The sequence below is a fragment of the Euleptes europaea genome, chromosome 15 (genome assembly GCF_029931775.1).
Source record: "Euleptes europaea isolate rEulEur1 chromosome 15, rEulEur1.hap1, whole genome shotgun sequence".
Taxonomy (NCBI): Eukaryota; Metazoa; Chordata; class Lepidosauria; order Squamata; family Sphaerodactylidae; genus Euleptes; species Euleptes europaea.
In genome coordinates this window covers 30573418-30600405 of record NC_079326.1, presented here as the reverse complement: position 1 = coordinate 30600405, position 26988 = coordinate 30573418, and the positions used below count along the sequence as shown (strand labels likewise).

Genomic DNA, 26988 nt, shown 5'->3' with positions numbered 1-26988 from the left:
ATGTAACTGAACTTTCACTAAAATTATAATAAGTTTCTATTTTCCCTTTTGTTATCCTGAATTACTGAAAAGATACATTTGGGATTATGGTTTGACCAAACCTGCTTTACCGACATATTCAGAAGTTATAACTCCTGCTGTTTTCTGAGACATTTTTAATTAGATCAGATACAGGTCTCCTGTAAGCAACAGCAATCCCCTTCTAAACCTTTTAGATGTTTTCCCCACCTCTGCCTCACTAGGTATAAATTGTCTTGCTCCATCCACCTCCCATGTCCTTTCTTCCCATCCCTATCAGGCTCCTAAGGGGATTGCCAGCTTTTCAATGAGCCTTTACATTAGCTTGATGCAGAGACATCAGCAGACAAAGATGTCTATCTTGTTTCTGGGCAAAACTGCCCTTGATTTCTGTACACCAAAGCAGAGGAACAAGAGCAGGCCAAACAGTTTTCCCTACCTACCCCCACCCCCTGGTCAGGTGGCAAACCTAGCCCCTATACATTTCCTTCCCTCCGTCTTGCACACGTACAAGGATACATGCACACTTTGGCTGCTGCTGCTTCTCTACCCAACCTCCCTTCTTACACATACAACACTATAATTCCCTCCGTCAACTTCTACAGACCACCCTGCTCCGCATCTGTCCCTAAGATAAGAAACAAGGCAAGGGGATCAGATAATAAGCAGCATTGATCCAGCACTTTAGAGGGGTCAATGCACTGCACATATATTATCCCAATAACTTTTACAACACTATAGCATAGATCAAAATTACCACCATCACCCCATTCTCTAGACAAAGCTTGAGAGATAGGGCCTTGTCTAGAGCCATCCAATGAGCTTGAGGAGAGGAGATATAAACAATTTCTTCCCAGCTTATTATTCAGTCTCTACATTATGGTTCTTGGTTATGGGCTGTGACTTTCTCAAGAGATGGATTAAGCTAAGCTATACATCTCCTATTGCAAGAAAACAGCACATTTAAAACAAAGCAATAAAAGGGGGGAGCAAGGCCCAAAGGCCTCACTATCATACCTCAGATTCAATGTAAGGAAACTCTGATACGAGCCGCTTTCCAACAATCGGCCACCTCTTTCCAGTAACCTGGGCTAACTTGGCCACTTCAAAAGCCCTGTCTCCGTATGTAGCCGCAAGATGCTGAGCCACCTAAGGAATTGAGAACATGTTGAGCGAATGTTTTACCATCTGGCACTTTCCGGAACGTGGGTCAATCTCGACATGAGCCATTCTTGTCAGTTCTCCTGTTGCCTATAACTAATAGGCTGGAGAAGGTATTAGATTTGGATTGGGTGGGAGGAAACTCGTCATGCTGAGAATGCTTAGCCCAGCGCTAATGCTGCTATGCATGTATCAACGGAACAGTGACTAATGACTCTTCAAGCTTTCTGCTACTGTGTTCACTTTTGAAGAATAGATTTACCTGAGGCTGGGAAGCTCAAAGGCTCAAGACTGTCATGGTTACAAAAACACACACATGTATACACAAATAATTTGCAAACTGAGATTAGGGAAACTGGAACTACAAAGAAGCTTTTAACAACAAAAGAATACAGCCATTTACACACACACACACACACACACACAAAACGATTAGGATTCGTGGTCAGACAATATGATTCCATAAGCTTGAAAAAACAGTTATGATCCATATACTAAATTAGGTATAACCCTATCAACTTGATGTCCAAAACAAAGGTTGTTTTCAGTGCGGGGAGAGAGAAAATGTCTTTCAGCCTTTCATTCCTCTTGCTTCAGCATGCCCATCTGCTTCACCTCGTTCTCTTTTTCATCTGACTCTCATTAACCCTTCGCCTAGCCTTTGCTAGTTTCAGTGGGCCTCAGAACATTCTGAGGGCTAAACTACATACACCGTTGGAGATTGGTGATGGGATGCTAAAAGCAGCTGTGGTAAGTTCCTGATATGGGCTGGGGACATGACAACTAAGAAAGTCAAGGTTAACTCTTTCCCCTCCATCCACCGTATTGCCCAAATGAAACAGCTCCCCATTTTAAGCCTCAAGGGGAAGGGGGGGGGGGAGAAAAGTGCCTGCACTTTTTCCACTACTGGATCTAAGTGAACCTGGGAGAGGTTGGGGAGATTTTTGATCAGGGAAACAGCATAAGGATGGAAAAAAGAGTTAAGCTCCCCTTTCCCAGCACCAAAGTTACACCACAGCTTTTTATGACTAAGTTACATATCCGGGAATTAGAGCATGGATCCCCAATTTAACATTTAGCTTAGACCTCAGGATAGCTGGAGAAGAGGAGTAGGACCTACCTGGGCATACTAGGCCACTCAGTACACTGACTATCAACACCACCCAATATCACAGTTTAAGTCTAGTCGAACAGAAAAGGAATGATACAAAACATGTACTGAAACAGTCATGCACCACAAAGCCTCACCTCACTTTCAAGTCCGTAGTCCTGAACCAGTCGAATATAAAGGGTAGGACTCCAACCATCTGCACCCTGAAGAAGGAGTCCAACTGTCTTACAAGGATCAGCCTGAAGGTAATGAGCTTTTACAGCAGCATCAATGGTATCCTGTGCCATTGAGCGATAGGTTGTCCATTTCCCACCTGCAACCAACAATTCATAGCGTTAACTGTATGTTCCCCCAGCACACCATTTCTCAATTTACCTTCAAAGACTACTTTCTTTAAAACATACAGAGTAAACTGCTTATTAAGGCTGCTACCTTTAACTGGCCAATAATTGTCCTCCTTGTTCAGAATTGAAACTTTCTGTCTAAATATAACGAAAACGTTAAAGCAACATAACAAATTAAGTATTTTCTAATAAAGATGTGAGAAAAGGTAGAAGTGCAGTGCAAATTACCTGCTATAGTCACAACGCCGCTATCACTAACATGGACTACATGATTCCGAGATATGGACTGGGTGTCTTTAGAACCCGGGTCTGTCACAAGGGGACGAATACCACTCCACGCTGCCAGGACATCACCTCTCCTCACTGTAGTTGAAAAGGGGGGGGAGAGCTGCACCAAAAATGACCTCTTAAATGGAGTTAAAAACAATAATTCTTACGAGTATAAGAAGAAAGCACGCCACCAATCTTTAAATGTTATCTTGGAGAAGTAATATTGCTAGCTTTAGAAATATTAATGACAAAAAGGCGAAGAGAAAAAGAAAGGCACGGGTCTAGTGGAATTGCATCTCTTGATGTAATAAAGTCTAATACTAAGTAGCATACAATAAAATTCACAACAGCGTAATAAAACTAGGGGCTCACTCATTTCAGAAAAGCTGGGGGGTGGAGTAATTTAAATAAAGATAACCTCTCAAATCTGAACAACCACCCTGGTTTTTCTGTTACAGCACCTTTTGATCACTGAATGGTTTTAAAATCTATCCCCTGAAAACCTTTAGAAGATGCATGCTACTTATCCCAACTAAGAGTCTGACTGTATAATTAGTTTACATTGACCTTTAGTAATCAATCTTACATTTAACCATCCGCCCCCATGCACAAATACTGCTGGACATCAGAAAGTTAACTTAACCACCTCCTAAGTATGTAGCTCAAAACTCTTTTGCTTTAATTACCATTGAGCTCATTACAATAATCAGTCACTATTATTATTTGTAATTTGTGGTCCCCCTTACCATTTAAAACAGAACTGATACTGCTGACATCTTCGTTTATTATAAAGAACTCCTAAAGCACCAAAAAGCCCATTTGCTATGCTTGTTTCCAGTCTTCTATTTAAATATTGGAAAGAGGCTGAATTAATTCCCCCCCCCTTACATACAAGTGTTATATTTTTCAAAAAAAAAAAAGTTGCAAATGAAATGGGTATGCTCAACTAAAATACACAAATTAATTAGGCTTCTGATTCCAGTGTAAAACTGAGTATTATATTCCCCATTAAAATTGTTACTACACAGTAAAATAGTACCATATCATTTGCAAGTCATACTCCCCTGGAATATTTAGGTGCAAACATATATTTCCCCATTCCAGACTGGCACCATGATCATAAACACATTTAAATTGGAAGTCAATCCCATTGATCTGAACGGAACTTACTTTCAAGAAATGCATTTTAAATTTCCATTTTAGAGATACTTTTTGGTGTTTTAGGGTTACATTTAGAACTCACCGTTATGCTACATTTAGAGTTAGAATACAATCAAATGCGGAGTTCATCTAATCTAATCAATTTCAATACAAGTAGCAACAAGCTGATCTCAACAGAAGTTTATCCTGAGTCACTCCACATAGGATTGCACTCTAGTCTATACCACTGGTGTATGTTATCTCTCTCTCTCTCTCTCTGTGTGTATCTGTTGTATGCATTATCTTGCTCTTACTATACTGTCTTCTACTTCTGTAATTCCATTTTCTACATTTCTTGACATATCATGTCCGCTACTTTTTTGCACTATTTCTAATTTTTCTAATCCTACTGCTTAGTAGATCTCTTATGCTGTTTGATTACATCGTTTTACACCATGTAACCTGCCTTGAGTCTCATGACAAAGATGGTAAAGAAAGTCAATAAATGAATAATGTTAATAAATAACAATTAATTAATTAATTAGTACCACCACTTAAATGTTAAAAATAACTAATTAATTAATTAATCAAACTGTTCGACCACCAGCAGCACAAGAAACAAATACTGGGGAGTTGGGGGTGAAGGACACAGACAAATATGCATATTGTATTTGCTCTGCAAATGGTAAAAGTTGGGGCAATGGCCTTCCTTTGGTGAGGGAAGCATGGGACACCCGCCTAGCCAACCAGATCAGCCAAATCAACCATGGCGATCGATGGGATGACAGATGTCACAGCCAGATCGCCCTCACATCTGGAGATCTACATTCAAGTATACCATAAAGACTGGCCAATGCTCAGTCAATTGATGTCTATAACCTAATGTACTTCACTAGGTTGTGGTGCAGAGAAAATGAGGGCTGGACATTTTACTGATTAAAAACCAAAAGATTTGGTCAATCAACAAAATATTGTTAGTGATCGGTTATTTGGGAAATATTAATGTTATTATAACTACTATGTATATTTTGAACAGGATTACAAAAATAATATTGTTGACTCATTTTAAAACAATTACATTAACTATAAAAACGATTTACAGTGTACTGAATTTCCATGGGCAGCCCAGTGATTTTTGTCACTGATCCCGCTGTTTGAAGATCCTTGTTGTTATTAAGGCAGGTGGCACACAGCAGAAGAAGGTGCTTTACTGCTAAGTTTTCCACTCACTACTGAAATGCTCTTTCCTGCCAATTGCTAAGATATGACACCATAATGAAATTTTAAAAGATATGCTGCCGCCTACATAGTGCCATTCTTAGCTTCACAGAACATTTGACAACAATATTGCACTGCTGTACAGTAATGGTCAGTGAATGGTCAATATCACAATGGTCAATTGACTGCTGTGCAAAATTTAGACGGCCTACAGTTGGAAACCAGGTTTCCCCACTCTTCCACATGAAGCCAGCTGGGTGACCTTGGGCTAGTCACAGTTCTCTTAGAGCTCTCTCAGCCCCATCTACCTCACAGGGTGTCTGCTGTGGGGAGGGGAAGGGAAGATTATTGTAATCCAGTTTGATGCTTCCTTAAGTGGTAGAGAAAGTCGGCATATAAAAAACCAACTCTTCTTCTCTTTCTCCATGGATTACCTTTTATTAGCTTCAGCTGATAAACCAGCTATGATTGCTCCTCGAAAAGTGTGATCTAACCACAGTGATCCACACTCTGATCACACTTACATTATAATGTGCTCTACAGCTGCTTTCACACATCATTGAATAATACACTCACTATGCAGTATCACAATGATTTGCAACTGGCTTTTCCTGTGGGAAACAGGAAAATCCAGTTGCCAATAACTGCTATACTGCATTGAAAGTGCATTCTCCAACTTGTGTGAAAGCAACCTTCATGGGGATGCCTTTGGCAATTGTCCGTATACTTCAGTTGATCCAGCCAATGAGGCAGCCAGTCTATTGTCAGGCGCTGAATATCAAACCCTATGTTTAAAAAAATCTGCACTGGCTACCACTCTTTTTCTGTTTCCTGGAACAATTCAGCTCTTACTTTCAAAGCCCTGAACAGCTTGAAGCTGCAGTACCTGAAGAACTGCCTCCTCCCGTACTGCCCAGCCCACCAGTTAAAGATTCACACCCCATTCACACAACCAGAGATGGGGCTTCCTCAGTGGTGGCACTTCACCTTTAGAATGTACTCCCCCTTGAGGTTCACCTGGTACCTATCTTTCTTTTCTTCAGGCACCAGGCCTAAAGCATGATTTTTTTAACTCAGGCATTTAACTACGGAGGTTTCATCTTTTGTAGCTGTTTTTATGGTCTGCTTCTAGCCAGAGGATTTTGTGATTATCGTTTTAGGCTACTGAGTGGTGTTTTATTCTGCCTTTATGGCTTGTTTTTATGCTTTTGGTTTTACGATTTTATTGTATGGTTTTAATCTGGGAATCACCTCTAGCAATTTGTGAGACATAGAATGTACATTTTCTAAATAACAATAATTTAGATAAAATATGGAGTTAGGGAAGGGTGTGAAACATGTATGCTACTGTGTAATCTTTGGAATAAGGGCAAAAACAAAATAATAATAGAAGTAATGCTGGAAACATCAATGATTATGCAAAAGAAAATACAGGACCTGTTCAGGAAGAAAACATTCACATTCCAAGCAGCTTTACAATGTTGTGCATGTTCATATTCATTTAAACACTTGTGTTCATACATCAAAGCTACCACCTCTACACATACATTAATAAATCTTTCACCTGCCATAAATCATACCAGCACGTTGACTCAAAGGGATCCATTTTTCAAATCTCAAGATTTCAAGTCATAAAGGTTGAAGCACATCGAACAACCTAAGTAAGCCTTGTGTAATTCGCAGTTGCCTGAATTTTCCTTCCCCCTCCCACCAGGATCAAGATTAAAGATGGGACCATTGAAGACCGACCACCGCTTTTTCAATACTTTCAGATAAAACATTTTCTAAATGACTAGACACGACCACTACAAGATTGCCTCCAGACATTAACAAGAGTATCAAAGGTTTCTCACTCTCTCTTCAAAATACATCAAGCTTTGTTAAATATGGGGGAAATAGTCAGACCAGGCTTTGTTTAAAAATGGGAGAAAGATTTAAACCAGACTTTAACACAGAGAAATAGGGAATTATCTGGGGTATGATCAATAAATACACAGTTAACTTGACTACAAGAGAGAACGGCTGCAACTTGCTATCATATTGGCATCCCATCCTGCAAAGAACAGCAAAAAATATATGGTACTTCTAGAAATTATTGGTAATGCAATGCCTCTGGAGCTGATTTTTTCATAGTTCGTGGCTATGTCCAAGAGCAACGGCTTTCAGGAGTCAATTTATGAGTATAATAAATAAAATCTTAAAAGTTAATTTACCTTTTGGATCTTAAAATATGTCTCTTTACTATGACCCTTTTAAATAGGTTTAGTTTTCCTATATGGAAGAAGCAATTAGGGCATTGTTGAACAACACTGAAAGCTAACAATTTAACCAAATTTTAAAATTAGTTTATAAAATTATTGGATCTGGCAAAAATGAATAAAATCCCTTGGTTAATTTGGATAAGAGAAAAGCATAAGAAATACAACCATCCTGAAAAGAACTGGAGGTGGTTTAAAGACTATTAAAATCCAAAACCTTTGACCTTTTACAAGTCGTTTCTATTGTAACTATTAATCTGGGTTTTTTAAAAATAATAATATATATTTTATATAATAGATCGGTATTTACACTAGCAATATTATTACATATAAATTCTCCTAACCATTTTAAATATTTTATTAAGAGATCTAATTTGAATATTAGCTAAGTCAGTGGTTCCCAAAGTGGGCAGTACCACCCCCTGGGGGACGGTGGGATTATGTAGGGGGCACTAAGAGGCAAGGGGGCAGCAGGGGGGTGCTAGAGGTGGGCCCCTTCAACTGGCTTGTTGGATAGGGTGGGGGTGCTAGGGTTGAGATTGTGGAACCAAGGGGGCGGTGGCCCGAAAAGTTTGGGAACTACTGAGCTAAGTGGTGGTACTAATAATATGATGGGTGTAGATATGTGCCATCAAGTCACAACTGATTTATGGTAACCCCAGAAAGGGGCTTTCAAGGCAAGTGAGAAGCAGAGGTGGTTGCCATTGCCTTCCTCTGCAGAGCCTTCGTTGGTGGTCTCCCATCCAAGTAATGACCCTAGTTGGCTTCCAAGATCAGGACGCCTTCCCTCCTAATAATATTACTGTAAGATTATTTATATTATGTTTTTGATTTATTTTTCACTTCTCATTTATTTGTTATAAAATATCTTTTTCCCCATTTGTAGCTAAAAAATTTTTCTAAAGAATTGTCTCATTAAACTAGTGGGGTTAGTGTGGTTAAAATACATTTAATAGCGTGGCCTTCTAGTATGAATGTTTTGAACATAAACTAATGCCTACATTCGTTATGATGTTCTTCCCGGGCTCTGGTCCAACCAGTTCTGAAAACCCATAAGTGTCATACCTCTCTAGGAACTGGCCCAAAGTCTACACTAATTCCAAGAGAGGCGCGATGGCTTCCCCTATATCCCCCCAGTTCTCCCACTGAAGGCTTTTACTGTGTTTCAAAGCTATACACTCTGTTACTCATATAGCCCTCAAAAACACAACAACCCTAGAGGAGTTTACATCTGATAATGCTGTTTTTTTTAAAGAAATATAGATAGGAAAGTACTGGTACTCGTCTACCACAGAAACCCACATGACTCTTTAAAAATAAACAGCCCACCTAGGGGCCTACTTCGTCATTTCCACACTCTTTTCCTCCCCACAAAGTTGATAACTTCACAATTTACCCATCCCAAATAAAGCACAGCTAAGGGAGTCTGTAAACAAATTGGGGGTCTTACCTAGTGTGTGTGTGTGTGTGTGTGTGTGTGTGTGTGTGTGTGTGTGTGTAAAAAGTGCCTTCAAGTCGTAGCCAACTTATGGTGACCCCTTTTGGGGTTTTCATGGCAAGAGACTAACAGAGGTGGTTTGCCAGTGTCTTCCTCTGTATAGCAACCCTGGACTTCCTTGGTGGTCTCCCATCCAATTACTAACCAGGGCTGACCCTGCTTAGCTTCTGAGATCTGATGAGATCAGGCTAGCCTGGGCCATCCAGGTCAGGATCTTACCTAGTGTACAATGGACAAAAATGCCTTGAACAAAAGCTTTTTGGGGGTATACGGTTTAAAGATACTGCTTGCACAGGAGCGTTGACAGAAAACCCCCCCAATAATGCTTTGGTTAAAATATCCCGAAAGAACAGGGAATAGATCTGAAAAATCAATGTTGTTCTGCCAGCATGTTTAACCCACCAAAATGAAGTGCTAATCACAAAAATAAGATACCATATTACATTTATAAATTAATGAAACCAGGAAAAGCAGCATGTGTGACACTATAATTAAACAGCTGGAACACATCCAAGCCTGTGTAAGTTGATAACCCTGCCACTGTCTTTGGCAGCAGAAAGGCAGGTCTGCAGTGAGTTGATACGGCCTGCACAATTGTTAATTCTCTAACAGACAATCTATAAACACGACTAATTACACATGTGGAAAACAGTGCGCAACCCAGTTTGGTTACTTTCAAAAGCGTTTTAACACTCAAGACAACTACGTTTGCAAGACAACTGCCCTGCAAAAATCCCTTGTTAATCAATTCTCCGAGTCGTAGCTTAGTATAACCATCCACCCTGTCTGACAAACCACATCTCTTTTATTAATTTCTGCACGAGGGACCTAATGATAGTATTTTTTCTTTCTCCTGTAGACCATTTTTCTTTAATGGCTACAACAACAACAGAACTATCAATTACCCATTTCAAGGAAGAACAAACAAGCAATCTAGAATTTCCAGTCTGTGAAGAGAAGGTTTCTGAATATGAATATTTAGCCTCTGTCAACACCTAGAAAGGGCATCACAGAGTTCATGGCATCTTATAGAATAATTTTAAAGGGACTCGATGACTCAGGGGCTTGGTAATGAAATCTGAAACTTTATATGTCTCTTAACACTTAATCCAAATCTGGCTGGGCAATTACCAGGACTCTTAGATGGCTTATATTTATAACCATATATATTGTTTATAAATAAATAAAGCCATGTGCACCATCTTAGTTCCTTAAAGGTCTACTTGGTGGTGTTTCTAGGAGCAGAGAGGGAGGAGATAACCTTTCTTCACTGTTTCATATCTTGCCCTAAAAGCTGAAGACAGCAGGACAGGTTAATTTTTAAATATTGTTAACTCAAAAATAAAACAGTGAAACTACACTGTAGTAGTAGTTTTTGAGAAGGAGATTGGGGGAAAAACACGGGTAGGTCAGCAAAAGCTACCTCAATCACATTGTGCAAGGCCCTCTTCATGGCAGATTGGTTGCTGTTAAGTCAAACGGAGAAGGAAATGATCAAGAAACACTCCCAATAGTCAAAGTTCAAAACTCACAAAAGAATTTGCAGCGGCTCATACAAACGTCTACATATGAAGGCAGCAGAGAAGGAACTGAGGGGAAGGGGGCGCCCCCTTCAGATCACGTGACAGTTTAAGCGACAAAATTGCTATGAGGCTAGAAATAGTCTACCAAAGGCCAGCCTATGCAAGAACAGTCCCATATGTGGGGCTGCCCAGAAGACTGAAGATGAAACCAAAGTATGCAGAAGCCCCTACCTTGTACACAAATTACCCCATTTTGCTGCTCTCATTACCATACTGGGGCCTGCCACTTTCCTACTAGATACAGTCATTACACTAATACATTACAATAGAATTTCATTCTTACTGGTGGGGACACAGTTCTTAATTACATTTGTTATGTGGAGAAGTTGTTTTCAAATTAATTATCTAGAGTCAAATAGTACATCGGACAAAAGTACTGTTGGGAGTGTAACCCTGAGCAACTATGTCAGACACAAAAAAAGAGCAGATGTGGTTATCATCCAATTGGTTTAGAGGCTAGGATGAAGAGCTTCATTACAGGAAACCTGATTTCAAATCCCTACACTAAGTTGTCTTATACAGTGGCCAAACATGGATTCCGGTTTCCCTCAAAGAAGCCTTCCTCCAACCTAAGTTGTCTTAGTTGTTCAAATGAGCTAAAAAGCCTGTCCCCCTTGAGAAGAGTTTTGAGCACATTTGGACTACAGCAGGAAGGGGGAGGCAGAGAAGTCATGGTGCTGAAGGAAATCCTTCAGTCAGCAGAGATTTTTGGTGGGATCCAAGCTGATGTATTTACAGTGAAAGTTGCTGATGAAGCAATAGTAGAACTCAGACAGTGACTGATAAAATGTGTGAAGAGGCTTAAGCTGATCAGGTAATCTGTTTCTCAACCCAGCCTCCCTTACTATGTTCTTGTAATGCTAAAATTCTACTCTGAGCTTATTGGAGGAAGAGCAAATTATAGATATAACAGTGAGCTAGATGAGTGGTGTATTATCAGAATAGTATGATGGACAACTGAAGTAGCATAAAAAAGCCATCTCTGATTCATGGAAATACCTAAGCAACATTATAAACTTGTCTGAAAGTCCTGGTGAACAGAACATGTTGCAGACACACAGTCAACAACCAGTATCAGTGAATACGAACAACCCATATTAGTAACGTTACCTTCAACATCACAGCTAAGATAGTTGCGCACTTCTGTCAGGATGAAATTGATATCTTCTTCTGTAGGAATTGGGTGATGTGTGACTTCAGTGGCAGTATCTGTGGTGCCAGCAATGGTCATCTTTTGCCACGGCAAGAAGAAAATCACTCGGCCATCGCTCGTGTCTGGATCAAGAAGTCCCATATTATCAGGGCTAGAACAAACAAACATTATTTTTACTTCTGTTTTCAGCAGCTCACTTAACAATAGCCAGTATTGTCAAACACAGGTGGCATGAACTAAGATACAAAAGGACACATACAGACAGAACACTGCAAACTGTGTTGGCACTGGCCTTAAAAAAGGCAAAAAAAAAAGGGGGGGGGGAAAGGAAAGGACTTCTCACAGCACCATCCTAAGCAGAGGTGGTTTCCATAGAGGGACAGGCTTCTGTGGTTTCTTGGTTCCTGCTCCAGCTGCCAATACAGCACAGCAGCAAGGGGAGTTTCAAACTACAGGTTTTCCTGCCGTTTCTCCAGCAGCAGACATCCCCAAATCCCAGCCCTTTGTCAGTTTTTTGTCAGCAATTAAATCCTGTTTTAGAGATATAATGATATAAAAATCTGAATATCGGGTTCTCTGAACTCCGAGCTTTCATTTTTTTAGGAAAAGTGTCTGGCCTCTTTAGTTCTGGAGATAGGCCCTTCCACTTATACAGCCTTACTTTTAAGTATCCACTTTTTTAAAAAGACAAGAAAACTGGGTGTTCAAAGAACCTGGTACACTGATAATTATATCAACAGAATGGGATTCAGATTTTTTTAAGCCCTCAGTGGTGGGGGGAGGAAATGGCCACCACAGGACCAGGGTCAGGGGAAATTAGAACTAAACTATCATTTCGGAATCATTACGAGTTTCAGAGGGTAGCCATGTTGGTCTGCTGTAGAACAGCTAGATTCAAGTCCAGTAGCACCTTAGAGACAGCTGAAATTTTGGGGGTATGAGTTTTTCAGAGTCAAAGCTCCCTTCATCAGGTATCTGACAAATGGTCAAATCTAGAATAATTATTGCCACTCTAACCCTCACCACAAAACAACCTAGATTAGTTATCTGCCAAATGGCCATCCAAAAGAGGGATGGATGTTGGCATCTTTTCCAGAGGGAGAGTAATGGAGGAGTGTTCTGCACCTCGGCAGAAAGAACAGTCCATAAAATAGGGACCCCACCAAGAATGAAAAGGCCCAAGCAATAGCCCACTGGTACTACTTGGAGGGAGAGCCTAATCAGGAGGCAGCTCAGGGAAGATCTGAGGAGACACACAAATTCATAACAGAAAAGACAATCCTTTAAGTATGCTAACTCCAGATTGTGTAACATGTTAAAAGGTTAAAAAAAATGGCACCTTGAATTGGTAACTGTTCTATAACAGGAGTAATATGCTACAATCTGCACACACAAACCAACAAATGAGCATCTCCACTTTATTTTTGGAAAGTCTTCAAGGGTAGCCCCACAGAGTATGCATTGCAGAAGTTAGCCTTAAAGTTAGAGAATCATTAATCACCATAGTCTGCCAAGCTCAGGTAGGAAGATAAGCTCTGCACCAAATACAAGATATTCTTTGCCACTGAGAAATATTAATTTGAGCAGGGCACTAATTTATGAATATATCTAGGTAAGAAATTAACTAGTCTGCTTTCTATGAAATGGTTGTTTTGTTGCAGTAGAAACTGCAGAATCGTGAGGGTGGTTTTGTGACTGCCAAGGCTCAGACGTTACCTTACTCTAGTAATTCCCTCTGTCTGTTGGGAACAGTGGCTAATCAAATGCTTCTGAGAAACTAAAAAGCTGGGCATGAGGGCAAAAATGTTCCTTCTTGCTTATCCCCAGCACCCGCATTTATTTAAATCTATTTTTATCCTATGCTTCAGTCCAAAACTACCTCCCAAAGCAGCTTACAGGAATTGAAACCTAACATACATAGCAACTAAAGTTCAGTATCAAGTGTTCCTTGGGAAGGTCCTCTCAGATAAACTGGATCCAGGCAAGAGGAGGGAGTTAAGGACTGTTGCCTCCTTTCTGATGACCTAATCAATGGCAGTTGAATGCAGGGGGCCCTCCCTCTCAAACAGAACAGGGTTGTGTATATTATGTGTGGTTGTAAGAGTTGTGTCTGTTTGCAGATATTTGGTCTTCTGCTGTTCCTCCCATGTCCAAAATCTGTATATATTTTCTAGAAAGCCTTTGACATGCTTGATTTTTTCGTTTTATTTTTTTTGGCCATCCAATCACAGCTGACGTATGGCGACTCCATAGGGTTTTCAACGCAAGAGACGTTCGGAGGTGGTTTGCCATTTCCAGCCTCCGCGTCACAACCCTTGTATTCCTTGGAGGTCTCCCATCCAAATACCAGCCAGGGTCATGGCTGAGAGTGTGGGACTGGCCCAAGGTCACCCAGCAAGCTTCCATGGCGCAAGTGGGGATTTAAACCTGCATTTTCCAGGTCCTAGTCCGACACCTTAACCACACCACCACGCTGGCTCTTTTTTCATTACATAACATATATCACAACATGACTGTAGTCTGTGTTTGGCTCACTTTTTAAAAGTATTTGTTATGTATTTTTCTGTATGTATTTTTCCTACTTTCCATGTGGCACAGTTTTAGCATGGATTGTGTTGATCTTAGGTGGCGTGATGCTGTGTGGGAATGGTATTGCTAGGCAGCACGGGACTTAGGTGCAAGTACTTGTAGTCGCTACACAAGATGAGCAGAGTGATTTCAGCGGCCTCCTCCTGACCTTTGACCCCATCTGGTCCCATGGATTTGGGAGCAGCTAGGCAGAGTGAGTGAGAATCACAGAATCACACTTTTGAAGGTACTAGCCATCACTGATTTAAATATATAGGGCTGTTACATGAAACAAATGTAATGAATGGCATTTAAATGTTATTAGACACAATTCAATGCATATTACATTAGCCAACTAAAACATAAGGTAAGGGGGGGAGTATTGCAGCTAACTTCAAAATCTGATATATATGGAAGGTCCACATATTCCCATCAAAACAGAAGCTTTCTTCATACATGTCAGTGTACTGTTTTTTCAGCTCAGAATTTATCTCAGTGACAGAACAGTATTATGCATGAAGCTCTCTGAAAGGGATGACAACTGCATGCACTTGAAGTCTAAGTTCTACACTAAGAAATATATGAGATGATATTTATATACAGCTTAAGAATACATTTGGTGAAGAACAGCTTAAAAAGTGGGTGTCAACATGGGCTTGAGCAAGGTAAACTGTGGCAGTCATGTAATTACTTTTCAAAATGAAATCACTATTGATTTAGGGAGTCAAGAAAACTTAGAAATTTAATATACAGACTTAGAGTATTCAAAAAACTTTTGACAAGCATTCAAGTAAGGTTTCTAAATTGGCTTAAAATAAGCAGACCTGCAGAGAAAGTGAGTGTAATTTTTCTAAAGATTGCTGAGAGGTCTTTTGAACTCATTTTTAATGTCACTGAATCACTAAAGACATGGAAAGAATGGGAAACCCTTTAAAGCTATACCATCTTACCCATTTCTACCCTATCTATTTGATCTTCTTGAATTAAGCTGGCAAATAACAGTAATTCCAGGATACAGCCAGGATAAGATTCCAGGACATAATACTTTGCTTTTCTACAGTACTTTAAGAGCATTCAAAGAGCTTCACATACATTATTGCAGTACTCCTTTTTTTAAAAAACCTTGTAAAGTAGATCATTTGTCTTATTCCCAGCATTGCAGATGGAGAGCTGAGAATAGTGAATTCATATGCACAACTGATATGTGAAGTAAGGAAACAGAAGCGTTAAAGTATATGTACCCTAAGCACAGTTTACGGTTCTACTTTGTGTCTGCCTGAGTACTGTCAAACAGACCTGCACCGAGAAATCCCTGTTGAAACCTAGGCCGTCAGGCAGGATGGGGCCCAATTTGATCAGAGACTTAAGCCTTCTCCCTGCCCTATTTTCCTGACCTAAAATGGCCCTGGGTAGCCACAATTTCCCCTAAAGGGAAAATATTTTCCCCTGTACGCTCCAACAACGAGCTCTCACCAGCCCTTCAGTGCTGACTGTCATTGTTACACGTAAAAGTGCAGGTTAAAGATTTCTGGGCTCATAAGAGAGGCCTCATGTAATGGGTTAGTAACGTTTTTTTTCTTCCTTTTCCATAATTGTGTTAGATGTCTGCAAAATAAAAACAGAAACTGTCAGATGAGGCGCTACATTGGGTCCAGTAGCACCTTAGAAACCAACAAGATTTTCAGAGTATAAGCTTTCAAGAGTCAAAGCTCCCTTTGCCAGAGGCCAGATGAGGGTTTCTTAGCTAGCTCAATATGTATGTTCATTTTTTGTGCATGGAAGAAGATATTTTTGAACAATATGGTGATTTTAAAAGGCATGCCGTTAGACAGAGCTCCTGCCTGAAATGTTGAAGACCTACTACCAGAGTTATGAAAAGCCTCACATTTTGTAGTTGGCTCCACTTCTTGTGGCCTTTCCTTTCCAAAAAGAACAATGGCCCAATTTAGCCCCTCTCTCCCAGTGCAGAGCTTTTATGCTGGCCAGACTAAATACATTCCCATCCGCTATGGTTTCTGGTAGATATAGAGGTATTCCCCGGAATAAAGGACTATGAAGCTGTCATTTGAAAGAACCAGAATCAGTAGAGCATATCCTCTTATACTGTCCCTTGTATCATAAACTACGATTAGAACTAATTAACCTTATGTCTTTAAAAGGCTCATCATGTGATGGCATCAAATTTTTACTAGCGGATAGGATACCTTCTGTTTCCGAACATGTGGCAGAATTCCTGGCGATTGTTATCAAAAACAAAATAAAGGGTAAAGAAATAAATAAATAATAACATTAGCCGAGGCAATCTATAGATTCTGGGAAAGAATACATAAATGGGTGCTGGTGACAGCAGTGCTGGGCATTAAGACTTGGGTTTTTTCCTTGTCACTCGGGAGAATGCATTATTACAGCATCTAACGCCGACAAGTTCTAAATTGATGGTTAAGTTTTAGTTATACTGTTGAATTGTGAGTATGGAATATGGAGATTTATGTATTTTTGTTACTACTATTTTTATTATCATGCCATTAAAGGTGACTGAAACTGAAACGGAAACTGTGGCAGCCATTTTGTGGCTGTGCCCACCACCCTGTGCCAGAAGTCAAAGGCGTCCGCAGGTTGAAAAAGGTTGAGGACCCCTGCTGTAGAGGTATGTAAGAGAAGAGCACTTCAAATTGTTTTGGCTATTGTGTGTGTGTAAAGTGCCGTCAAGACGCAGCTGACTTATGGCGACCCCTTTTGGGGTTTTCATGGCAAGAGACTAACAGAGGTGGTTTGCCAGTGCCTTCCTCTGCACAGCAACCCTGGTCTTCCTTGGTGGTCTCCCATCCAAATACTAGCCAGGGCTGACCCTGCTTAGCTTCTGAGATCTGACAAGATCGGGCTAGCCTGGGCCATCCAGGTCAGGGCATTTTGGCTATTACTAGTCTCCAAAGACCTTTTCTCTAGCGCAAGGCCAGGCACACAATTCAATAAAACTAAATACAATATCATCATAAGGAAAAGGCCATGAACTATCACAGAGAAGTCCAGTGGGCTTTTGTACATAGCAATATGGGGGCTTTTGCACTGCACTGAAGTCCCACTGCTCCTGTTTCAAGAGCAGCTACTTCTATAAAACTTGGAGCCCCAGAGCTCAAGTGAACATATCCACCACAGAGCCCATGCAAAGGCTCAATTGTACATAGCATCCACCCTCAGCCGGCTGTCTTATTCCCGCCCCTCTTGAAATAGAGGCTATCCATGCTACCTCTGTTTCAAAAACAATTTGCCTCTTTTCCACTGCTGTCACAAAATGAACCAGACACTGCACACATGGATGCTCTTTTTTCTTCTACTGCTGAGCAGAACCTGCAATTTATATCTGACTGCTACACAGGGCAGGGAAATTAGAACCAACCTGCATGTGCCGTAATGTGTCGATCGGCCCTTTTGGAACAAGGGCTTCCCCCACCCCCTTTTACAGTGCATCTTCCAAAGGCAGAACAGAAACCCCTTATGGAATGAACTGCTACATAAAACATGGTAAAATCCATAGGCACCACCAAATGGATTAAAGTTTGAAATTTATGTGGGATTACAGCACAGTAATGCAATCAGAGAATGAAAAAGTCATGTCGTAGCTACTTAAGTGAGGCCATGTATTCAAAGAACAGAATTAATGAGAGTACAGGGAACACAGGAATCATTAATGAAGAATATAAAAATGTAAGAACCCACAGGGAAATGCTTGCATTGTATTAACATTAAATTAATTAAATCTTATCTACATTTACACATAAAAGTCTTTAAACTATTTACCATTTCTCCAGGTTCATGTCAAAGTACTTTCCCAAAGAGACAAGACGTGTGTCATTTCATTACAACATTTTTCTGCTAAACAAGGTTCAATTGACACCAGGGGCAGAAACCTGTTGCTAAATACATAACATTTAAATTTCAATAAGATGCATATATTTATAATGCATACATATTTCTTGGCTCATCTTACTTTAGGGATGAAAGCAATGCAGCTTTCACTCAGTGACATGAAAGATACTGAGAAATAAGATGGTCATCTAAATTTCAGACTGATGCTGAGTTTATTATACGGTAAATAAGCCAGATGCTTACTGCACACACAATGTTCCACCTAGGACTGAACATGTCATAAATCATTATGTGTATAACCAGCACTAACTAGTCCCAAACTCTCTCTGGGTAAAATATTAAAGAGCAAAAAATGCTTGCTCGTCAGCTGCCTCTTATGTTGAACAATTTCGAGCAAATTCATTTTCTCCATTACAATGGTGGATGGTGCAGACAGAAGCCCAGGCAACATGCAAACAGTAGTTACTATTTAGGATAGCACCATATATCTCCTTATATAGTTTAGGATTGCACCATATATAGTTTAGGATTGCAACATATATCTCCTTGTAACGCATTACTTATTGTTGCCATAGTAAAGGAGTAGTTCCATGTTAGAAAAACCATGAAACCAAAAGTGTAGCTCATTGGATTAAGTTGGGAGGCTTTTTCTAGAAATGCACCCATGTGGTGGGACAATGTTTTTATTCCCTTCTCGCTTGCCCAATAGCACACACTGCCTCTCAGAGCAGACAATGATGATGAAATCTTGTGCCATACTTGGCAATGCCACTGAGAGGACTTGCAGATGGCACACACAGAGAGAGCCAGCTTCTGCACAATCTGGTAGAAAAGGCAGCAAGACCAGTCAGATTGCTTAGGAGAAGGGAAAAGGTTTGATAAACCAGGCTAGAGACCAGGCCGTTGAAGAAGAAGAGTTCAGATGCTAAACGAAATATCGCATATTAAAACAGCCAAAATTGTACTTGAACATGGAGAATTTTTGCTTTCTCTGCCAGTTACCTGGAACAGAACAATTTCCCCATACTTCAGAGCCTGTCTTTCTCAAGCCTTAGAAAAGAATTCACTAGTGCAATTATTAATTTTCAGGTCTTAATCATTCACTATCAACAAATACTGAACTGAATGTCATGCTTGCAAATTAACAGAAGTTTGGGAAGAATTTGACAAAACACAAAAGTATCAGAAACACTAAAAATGTATTTGTTTCCCTAGACACACTGGAAAACACTATGCATCTAACTACCCAACTCCGTGGTCTCCAACTTTCCCAGACTCAGGACCCACCTTTACCTCCATCATAGGGCCCACCAAGCTATGAGCATGAAACAAATTCTATGATGGAGTCAGATTACAGGGAGAGGAAAAGCTGTGGTGCTTCTACCTCCCCAGTAGGAAGAGCCACTGCACGTTTCAAGCATGGGCAGACCAGGCAGATGACCAATCTGGGAGGAGAGAGTAAAGGCAGGGGAGGGATCTCTAAACCTGCATTCCTGCTCCCTTTGAAGCTACTAGTGCCCGTGGGAGCTGGGATGCCTCTAGACTGTTTGAAGTAATCTCATGAGACTGTATTGCTGAACGCTTTTTTCAATGTTCTTATATTATCAAGTGCATGCCATTTGGCCCCATTGCTGTCTTTGGACTTCTAAGCTCTGCTTGCCTGTGATACCATTAAACCAACTCTTTTGGACTACTCAGTCTCCTGTTGTGGCTTTTGGTTGTCGTTGGGACAAGTGCTTACACCTGTGAGGTATGGAAGAGGGGGTCTCTAAACCTGCCTGTGAGGTAAGGTCACTCCACCACTAAGTGACCTTACCTCACTGTCTGGACACTCCCCTTAATGTGGTGCCCTTGCTCTCCTCACACCAGGGCAGCTGGACTTTCAAAAATACCACAAAAATTACACAGCTAATGGGGCTCTGTGACCCAAACGATCACTGTCCTATCCAATGCCCAGAGATGTACACAGAATCAACCCCTTAAGTGCTAAGTTTCAAGAAGTTCAATGAACAGAAGGTTGTTTGGAATGGAATAGATGTGCACAAAAAGCTCAGTGTGAGGAGGGAGGGGCAAGCAGTAAAAATGAAACCTTTTCAGCAAAATACGCCACAAGTCTTGGGATCTTTGTGTGTATAAGCCTGAGGTTTATCATATTATTCTCTCACTGGAGCCAAAAACCTATAAGGGCAGCAGGCCGTAATCGAGTGTAGAAAACCATGATTTAAATCTAGTCTTATTGACTATTTGATTTAAATCAAATCCATCCTGCAGAACAGCCTTGTAAAAATTAGCCCACAAGAATAGTTTGCAAACCTGCTTGCTTGACAACTCTTTCAGTTCGTAAAAACTTCTGTGCCTGCTCCCCAGGAGACTGATCTTACTCATCCAAAGCTACCTGCTATTTCAAGAATGGTATAGAAGCTACACCTATCCAAGCTAGCTAAGCCTTGAGAAGGCCAAATTTCCTGCAGCAGATGGGGAGGGGTGGGGAATACTCTATTTGCACACATACAATTATGATTATTGTTCCTTTCCAAGATATAATTATTAACAAGTTATGTTCCCTTTCCACAATCAAGGTCCTCTCTCATAAAGTCAGTCATGTGGTTATTTATGTGCACCACAATGTCTTAAAAAGTCCCTAACACAAGAAAGGTTTTAAGCATGCCTATCGTCCAGGAATGCCAAGAATTAGGAAGTGGATCAGCATACCCATATTTTGCGTGTAAGTACAAATCCTTTTTAATGTGTTAGTAAGTAGAAAGAGTGCTTCAACTGCTCAATGTCGGACAGGAAGTGACCAACGATTTTGCTTGTAATGTGCTGTAGGCATGGCTCAACAAAGGACAGCTTTCCCCCAAAAAATCTTCCCCTGCTTCCCATCCCATGCAAACAGAAGATGTTCCCATCACTGTTGACTGCTGCGGCTGGGGTATAAGGAGCTGCTTTATTTCAAGTCATACTATCTAGCCTGGTTTTTTCTATATTGTCTGTCTGCCAGTCAGCTTTAAGGTCTCCAGTAGCCATACTTCCCAGATTTGCGACCTGGGATGCTTTTATCAGCGCTCCAAGGCATCAAATATGGATCTTGTGCTTGCAAAAGCACCTGCTTTGTCACTATATTGTCCCTCACGCCGGTTGCTATCATAAACTGGTGGAGACTGATACCGTCCAAAGTCCAAATTCTTCCTTGCTAATAGGTAAACATCAAGTAATAAAAGTAATATTGCTATTAAAAACCTCTGTCAACTCAAAGGTGTAGTACATATACGCAACAAGGTTAGACTCTAGTTACCGAGTTACTTAAAATTTTGAGGGGGGAAAATTGTCAGTCCTTCACAAAATAACCACTTGGTGCCGACATCTAGTACCATGAAATATCGTTGGACACATGCATCCCACATAACAAATATGTGTTTGATACAAATATATGACCTAAGATGACGAAAGACTGTACTTCATTGGTTAATATTATTTTTAGGTATGCATTCTCTTTCAGTTACGTGTGCCACACATTAAACAACAAATAAACTATTTCTGCTTTAACAGGGGAAAGCATGATAGAGGAAGAAGAGGAAGAATTGGTTTTTATATGCTGATTTTAAGGAGAGTTAAACTGGCTTACAATCTCCTTCCCTTCCTCTCCCCACAACAGACACCTTGTGAGATAGGTGAGGCTGAGAGAGCTCTACGAGAATTGTGTCTAGCCCAAGGACAGCTGGCTTTGTGAGTGGGGAGGAGTGGGGAATCTAACCCAGTTCTCCAGATTAGAGTCCACCGCTCCTAACCACTACACCACTACTTGGTATTCCTATAGCCCATTTCACATATACAACAGGATCCCATAATCTTTCTGGGCCGTCACACAAGACAGTTCAGTATTATCCCCATATTGTTAATGCGGGAGGGGCTGATAAAATGGCAACTTGCTAAGACTATTCATAGTCCATGGTTCAAGTGAGGGACTTCCCAGCTCACACTCTTTGCCATTTTGCTACAAATGATTGTTTAAAAATCAGACAACAGGCTCTTAACTAAAGTTTTCTAAATGAAATCCAGGACTCTCAAAGCTGAGGCAGGGAATATACAACCTTTTCACCCTCAGTGGTCATACCGATCCAAGATTGATTACAAGGTGCCGAAATACTCAGGCCAGAAAGCATTTCTTCAGTCAAAGAATGATTGGCTTGTGAAATCTGCTGTAGTGATGGCCACTACTTCAGATGGCTTTAAAAGGATGTTTAGACAAGCTTGTGTAGAAATAGTCAATCAACGGCTATCAGCCATGATGATTAAATGGGGCCTCCACGTTCAGAGGCTGTAACTCTCTGAATATCAGTGCTAAGGGGCAACAACAGGAAAAGGCCTTCATGACCTACCTGTAGGCCTTTCAGGGGCACCTGTATGAAATTGGATACTGGACCAGTTAGACCACTGGTCTGATCCAGCCCAGGTACTCTTGTTCTCAGTGTTACCATGTGGTAAGCTGGCAACAAGCATCTCAGAGATATTCTTAAACCTAAGACACAATGTTTGTTGCCCAAGAAAACTCCAAGATTTGGTTTGGAAATCTGCATATATCCAAGAATCCTCCTTTTCAGTTAATTAAAGAAAATAAATATGTTGTACCCGTGGTAACTATCTCCTGGGTTGGATAAAATTGATATGTTTTCCATGTATAGAGATTATGTGAACAGACTAGTATACAGTGGAGCTGAGAAGTTCCATTTACACATGAGACTGTCCTTTTAAATTATGTTATGATAATCCCTAAAATACCACAAGGTATTATTTTACATGTATTGACAGTAGCCAGATTGGCATTTGCTAAATTATGGAAGCAAGGCACTCTTTGAAAGAAATCAAACTGGCTTCACAAAATAAAAGTGGTATATCGTAATTATACTTTCTTCTCCACCAGAAGATAAAGATATAGAAAAAATATATCTGTCATCAGATAGAGTTAGTTAGGATAGAGGCCTGGAGTTGATATGTTTGTTACAACTGAGTATATGAAGGTTAAGTTCTTTAAGATATTTTGGAAGCATTATATTAAGGGTTGATATGCTATGCAGTAAATTACGGTACTCTGGTTTTAAATTAATGTATGTTGTTATAATAGGAAAGTATATACTTAAGCATTGTGTTCTCTTTTGTATGTTCATAAGTTCTTCAAAGTTTAAAAATTCAAAACAAAATTGAAAGCACTGCTTTGAACTTTGGGAAGGGGGAATTACCAGAAAGCACTTTGCATCTGCTTTAGACGAGATGGCAACTTTTGCCTAAAAGCTACTTTAACCCATTCAGGCATTCACGGGGTTATAAAAGCACTTCATTTGCAAATAGATTTTGAAGTCGGATGCTTTTGAATAAGCTCTCCTCTGAACTCTCCTCTATATGACTTTCAAGAGACTAATTTATATTCTTATTCCAATTTTCCTCTAAAGAACTCCAGGACAGTAGACCTGGTGTTAGGGATAACCCCTTTTAACTACCAATCCAGTGGCACAGATTCAGTTGAAACATAATGGCACATATCCAAGGGTCTGCTGACTTCGTGGAACAGGTCTTACCCATTTCCCTCTCCTTCTGCAGGTCACGGAGAACCTCCTCCAAAAGTCTGTTCTGGGGGGAGGAGTTAGTGGACCTTGAATATCATTGGGGGGGGGGGGGGCAAAACGGGGGTCCGTAATAAAGGGGGGCTGGCATAAATTGCTACCCCCTGTTCCATAAATTAAAATGCTCAGAGGAACACTGCATACAAGCCACTGACTAACCTAAGGGCCACAGTCGCTTAATGAGATCCACAGCTGGGTGGGACTCTGAACATTGATCTCCCAGGTCCAAATATAAGAACTACACAGTTTATGAATGACTATATCTTGTACCCAAACATATTTTAAGCAAGAACTTTAAAAAAAAAAACTAGTGCATAAAAAGCTTTCCTACTGGGGAGGGAGAGAAGCTTGCATGCAATTAAGCCTGAAAGTATCTTCCACTACAGACCCTCCTTTATTTTGTCAGGCTCACAACTTGAGTTTCTTATAAATGATCTGGTTTTTGAATATCGTTACCTGTAATATCCAGGCATCACAATGTGAACGCCTGCGCTTGGCTGACAGATGTTTGCTACTTCCTGCTCATCCATTTTCCGCACAGAGTCTGTGAAAGGTCCTGTAGCATTGATAACACATTTGGCTTTGACATCAAATTCCTGCCCTGTGAAAGAAAACAGCATCAATCACATACTCCATTTGTTTCCCTGTTCACTGACTCTCTGGATTATTAATTTATCTATGAAGTTAACCTATTGTGAAGTGTGTGTATATACATGCAGATCCCCACACCATTCACTTTGCTGTAGGAACTGAATGACTTCCGATTATCACAGAAAATAGAGAACACCTGACTTTTTTTAAAAAAGGAAGTGTTGTGGATTTTTAAAGATAGATTAGATGCATGGAAACAAATTCTCCCAAATAAAAATCAAGAGTGGCAGTATTTTTCCTCCCCAATTTGTGCTTTATTTATTGAGTTCTTTATTTAATGACATGCTTAAACCCTGGAATTTGTTAAATTGTACTATTACTGAGAGCACACCACACGGTATTTTACAACGTCAGCTTTGCTTGACAGAAGGGCTTGGATGTAAAGCATGGTTTAGCATGCCAAAGCATTAGGATTTGAATGAAAACCTGACAGAAGTTAAAGATGATTGGCATTAATGACATGCCACTGCACTTTGGAAACATGCCTCCTTTGTCAGTTAAGTGATATTTACAAACTCTAGCCTCCCCTTGCACTCCTGCCCTCCCCCACTTCTTTTCTACCTTTAGGGGGGAAATTATTTAATGTCCCGTTTCTTTAAACAGAAAAGCAAAATGCATTTGTAGATAGCTGTGCTTTATTCAGTTAAACCCCAGTGTGCCAAAGTGCAGGCGGGGGGGGGGGATGAATAATTTCAGTGTGCACCAAATGGCACAAAAGAAAATGTAGGAAGCATCACCTTTGTCAAACAAAGCAGCGCCAAAGTAAACGGCTGTGAGAGCCAACCTAGGTTACCACCTGTGAGGTAAAAGGGAGGCAGGAGAGTCTATAAATACCTTAGAGAGCGAAGACCACATACCTGTGAGAACATCTCTGCACCTTGCTCCGCTGACACGGACCTTCCCGCTCTTTGGATCTGTCTTCTTCAGCAAGTGCACCACTTCAGTGTAATTGGCTGTGGCAGCACCATACCTGGCAGCAGTGAGAGCAATGGCAAGGTTCATTCGTGCATCGTTGTGTTGTCCTGCAGCAGGGGGCAGAACCGAAAAGGAAGGACATGAGTCACCTCAAGCCACTGACTTGTGGTACGGAAGTGTGTCAGAACCGATCTGTCACATCTGTCCCTGTCACACTGAATATACATGATGGCTGGTCAAGTCTCACAAGGATTGTTTAAAGAAACGTTGTCTCTCGGCAGGTCAGAGCTTTTGCCTCCCTCTTTAGAACAGCATAAAAAAACAATAATAAACATGCGCAAATAAGCTGGGATTACTGTCCAAGATAATGTATTTATATATCGAAAATCAACTATTTATATTATTTCAGTCAAGATCCTCACGTGAAAAACAAGCCTGCCACTTTCTGTTTTGGAAGAGGAGGATTATTGAAAGACCCCATTTGGCACTAATACAGCATCTTCGGATTTTTTTTTTTTTGTTGACGGCCCCACTGGTGTTAATTAACAATCTCTATTAGCGCACGTACTGCATGACATTAAAAAAAAAAGCAAGCAATGATCTTTCAGAAATTCCACTAGTAAGCCAGCAGCTGCCTATAAACAGACATTCATTTTATGCACATTTTAAGTTCGCAATTTACAACATTTACAGGGTTGTTTTTTTAAAAAAAAATTACAATCTGAAGGTCTCCCCCCCCCAAAAAAAACCCCCACAAACAATACTTAGCTAATGGTTGTTCTTAACATATATACCATTAAACATTTATAACTGAATCGCCTTAGTTGGATGGCAGGGAAAAATCAACATGGGGGGGGGGGAGAGAAGGAAGGAGGGAAAAAAAAAGAAGAGCAGAGGTGATTAATTACTTTAAAATAGTGGCATCACCTGAGACTTTCTATTTATTATTGCCACTGGAGTTAAAACCGGGGATGTTGGCTGGCTGCAATTATTCCGCATAGCAAGGGCCAAGCTCTGTGCGCCCAGAATAATTAATTACAAAGGGCTAGACTTCTGAAGGCAGGGTACAGCAGGCCCATGCGCTGGGATCAGTTCTATCAAGATAACACTGATAAAGGGGGGGGGGGTGAATGGTAATGGATACTGTTGTTGATTTATGTTGCCAGCGCACCAAACAAGTCTCAATATAAATGATTTATGTAAAGTTAGGCCCCTTCTGATTCTGCCCGCACGACACCTAGTAGCTACGTACATAATCCGTTTCAAAACTAAAAGGGCAGAGAGGATCAATGTTTATTGAAACTCTGCATCCCCCACCAAAACTTCTTATTCCAGGGGGCACGAAATAACAGAATGCATGAAGTTTAAGCAAGCCAAATAGGTACTAGGCTTCTCTTTCAGATAAAATAAACAGCCCCCAACAAGGAAATACACGACGATGAACAAAAGCTTTTGTTCAAAGTTAGAAGCTTTAATTAATTTTACTCTAATGTGATCGTTTTATATTTAATGGCTTGTTGCTTCAGGTGCCTGCAGTCAGAAAATGGGACTGATAAACATTAACGCACTTTAAAAATCCAAAATAGTTTATTGAATACACAATTATGCATGGAAT

The 26988-nt window shown here is 40.5% G+C and overlaps 1 protein-coding gene across 2 annotated transcripts in view; it reads right to left on the bottom strand.

The window, feature by feature from the left end:
* GPD2 (glycerol-3-phosphate dehydrogenase 2) overlaps positions 1 to 26988 on the bottom strand; it is an 88228-nt gene that overhangs the window by 12229 nt on the left and 49011 nt on the right. For both annotated transcript variants that reach the window (XM_056861139.1, XM_056861140.1), the window contains 6 exons: positions 25316 to 25480; positions 24264 to 24408; positions 11712 to 11905; positions 2863 to 2997; positions 2428 to 2603; positions 1036 to 1167 (listed from right to left, as the gene is read on the bottom strand). In XM_056861139.1, coding sequence (XP_056717117.1) covers positions 1036 to 1167; positions 2428 to 2603; positions 2863 to 2997; positions 11712 to 11905; positions 24264 to 24408; positions 25316 to 25480 — 947 coding nt within the window. The remainder of the gene's footprint in view (positions 1 to 1035; positions 1168 to 2427; positions 2604 to 2862; positions 2998 to 11711; positions 11906 to 24263; positions 24409 to 25315; positions 25481 to 26988) is intronic.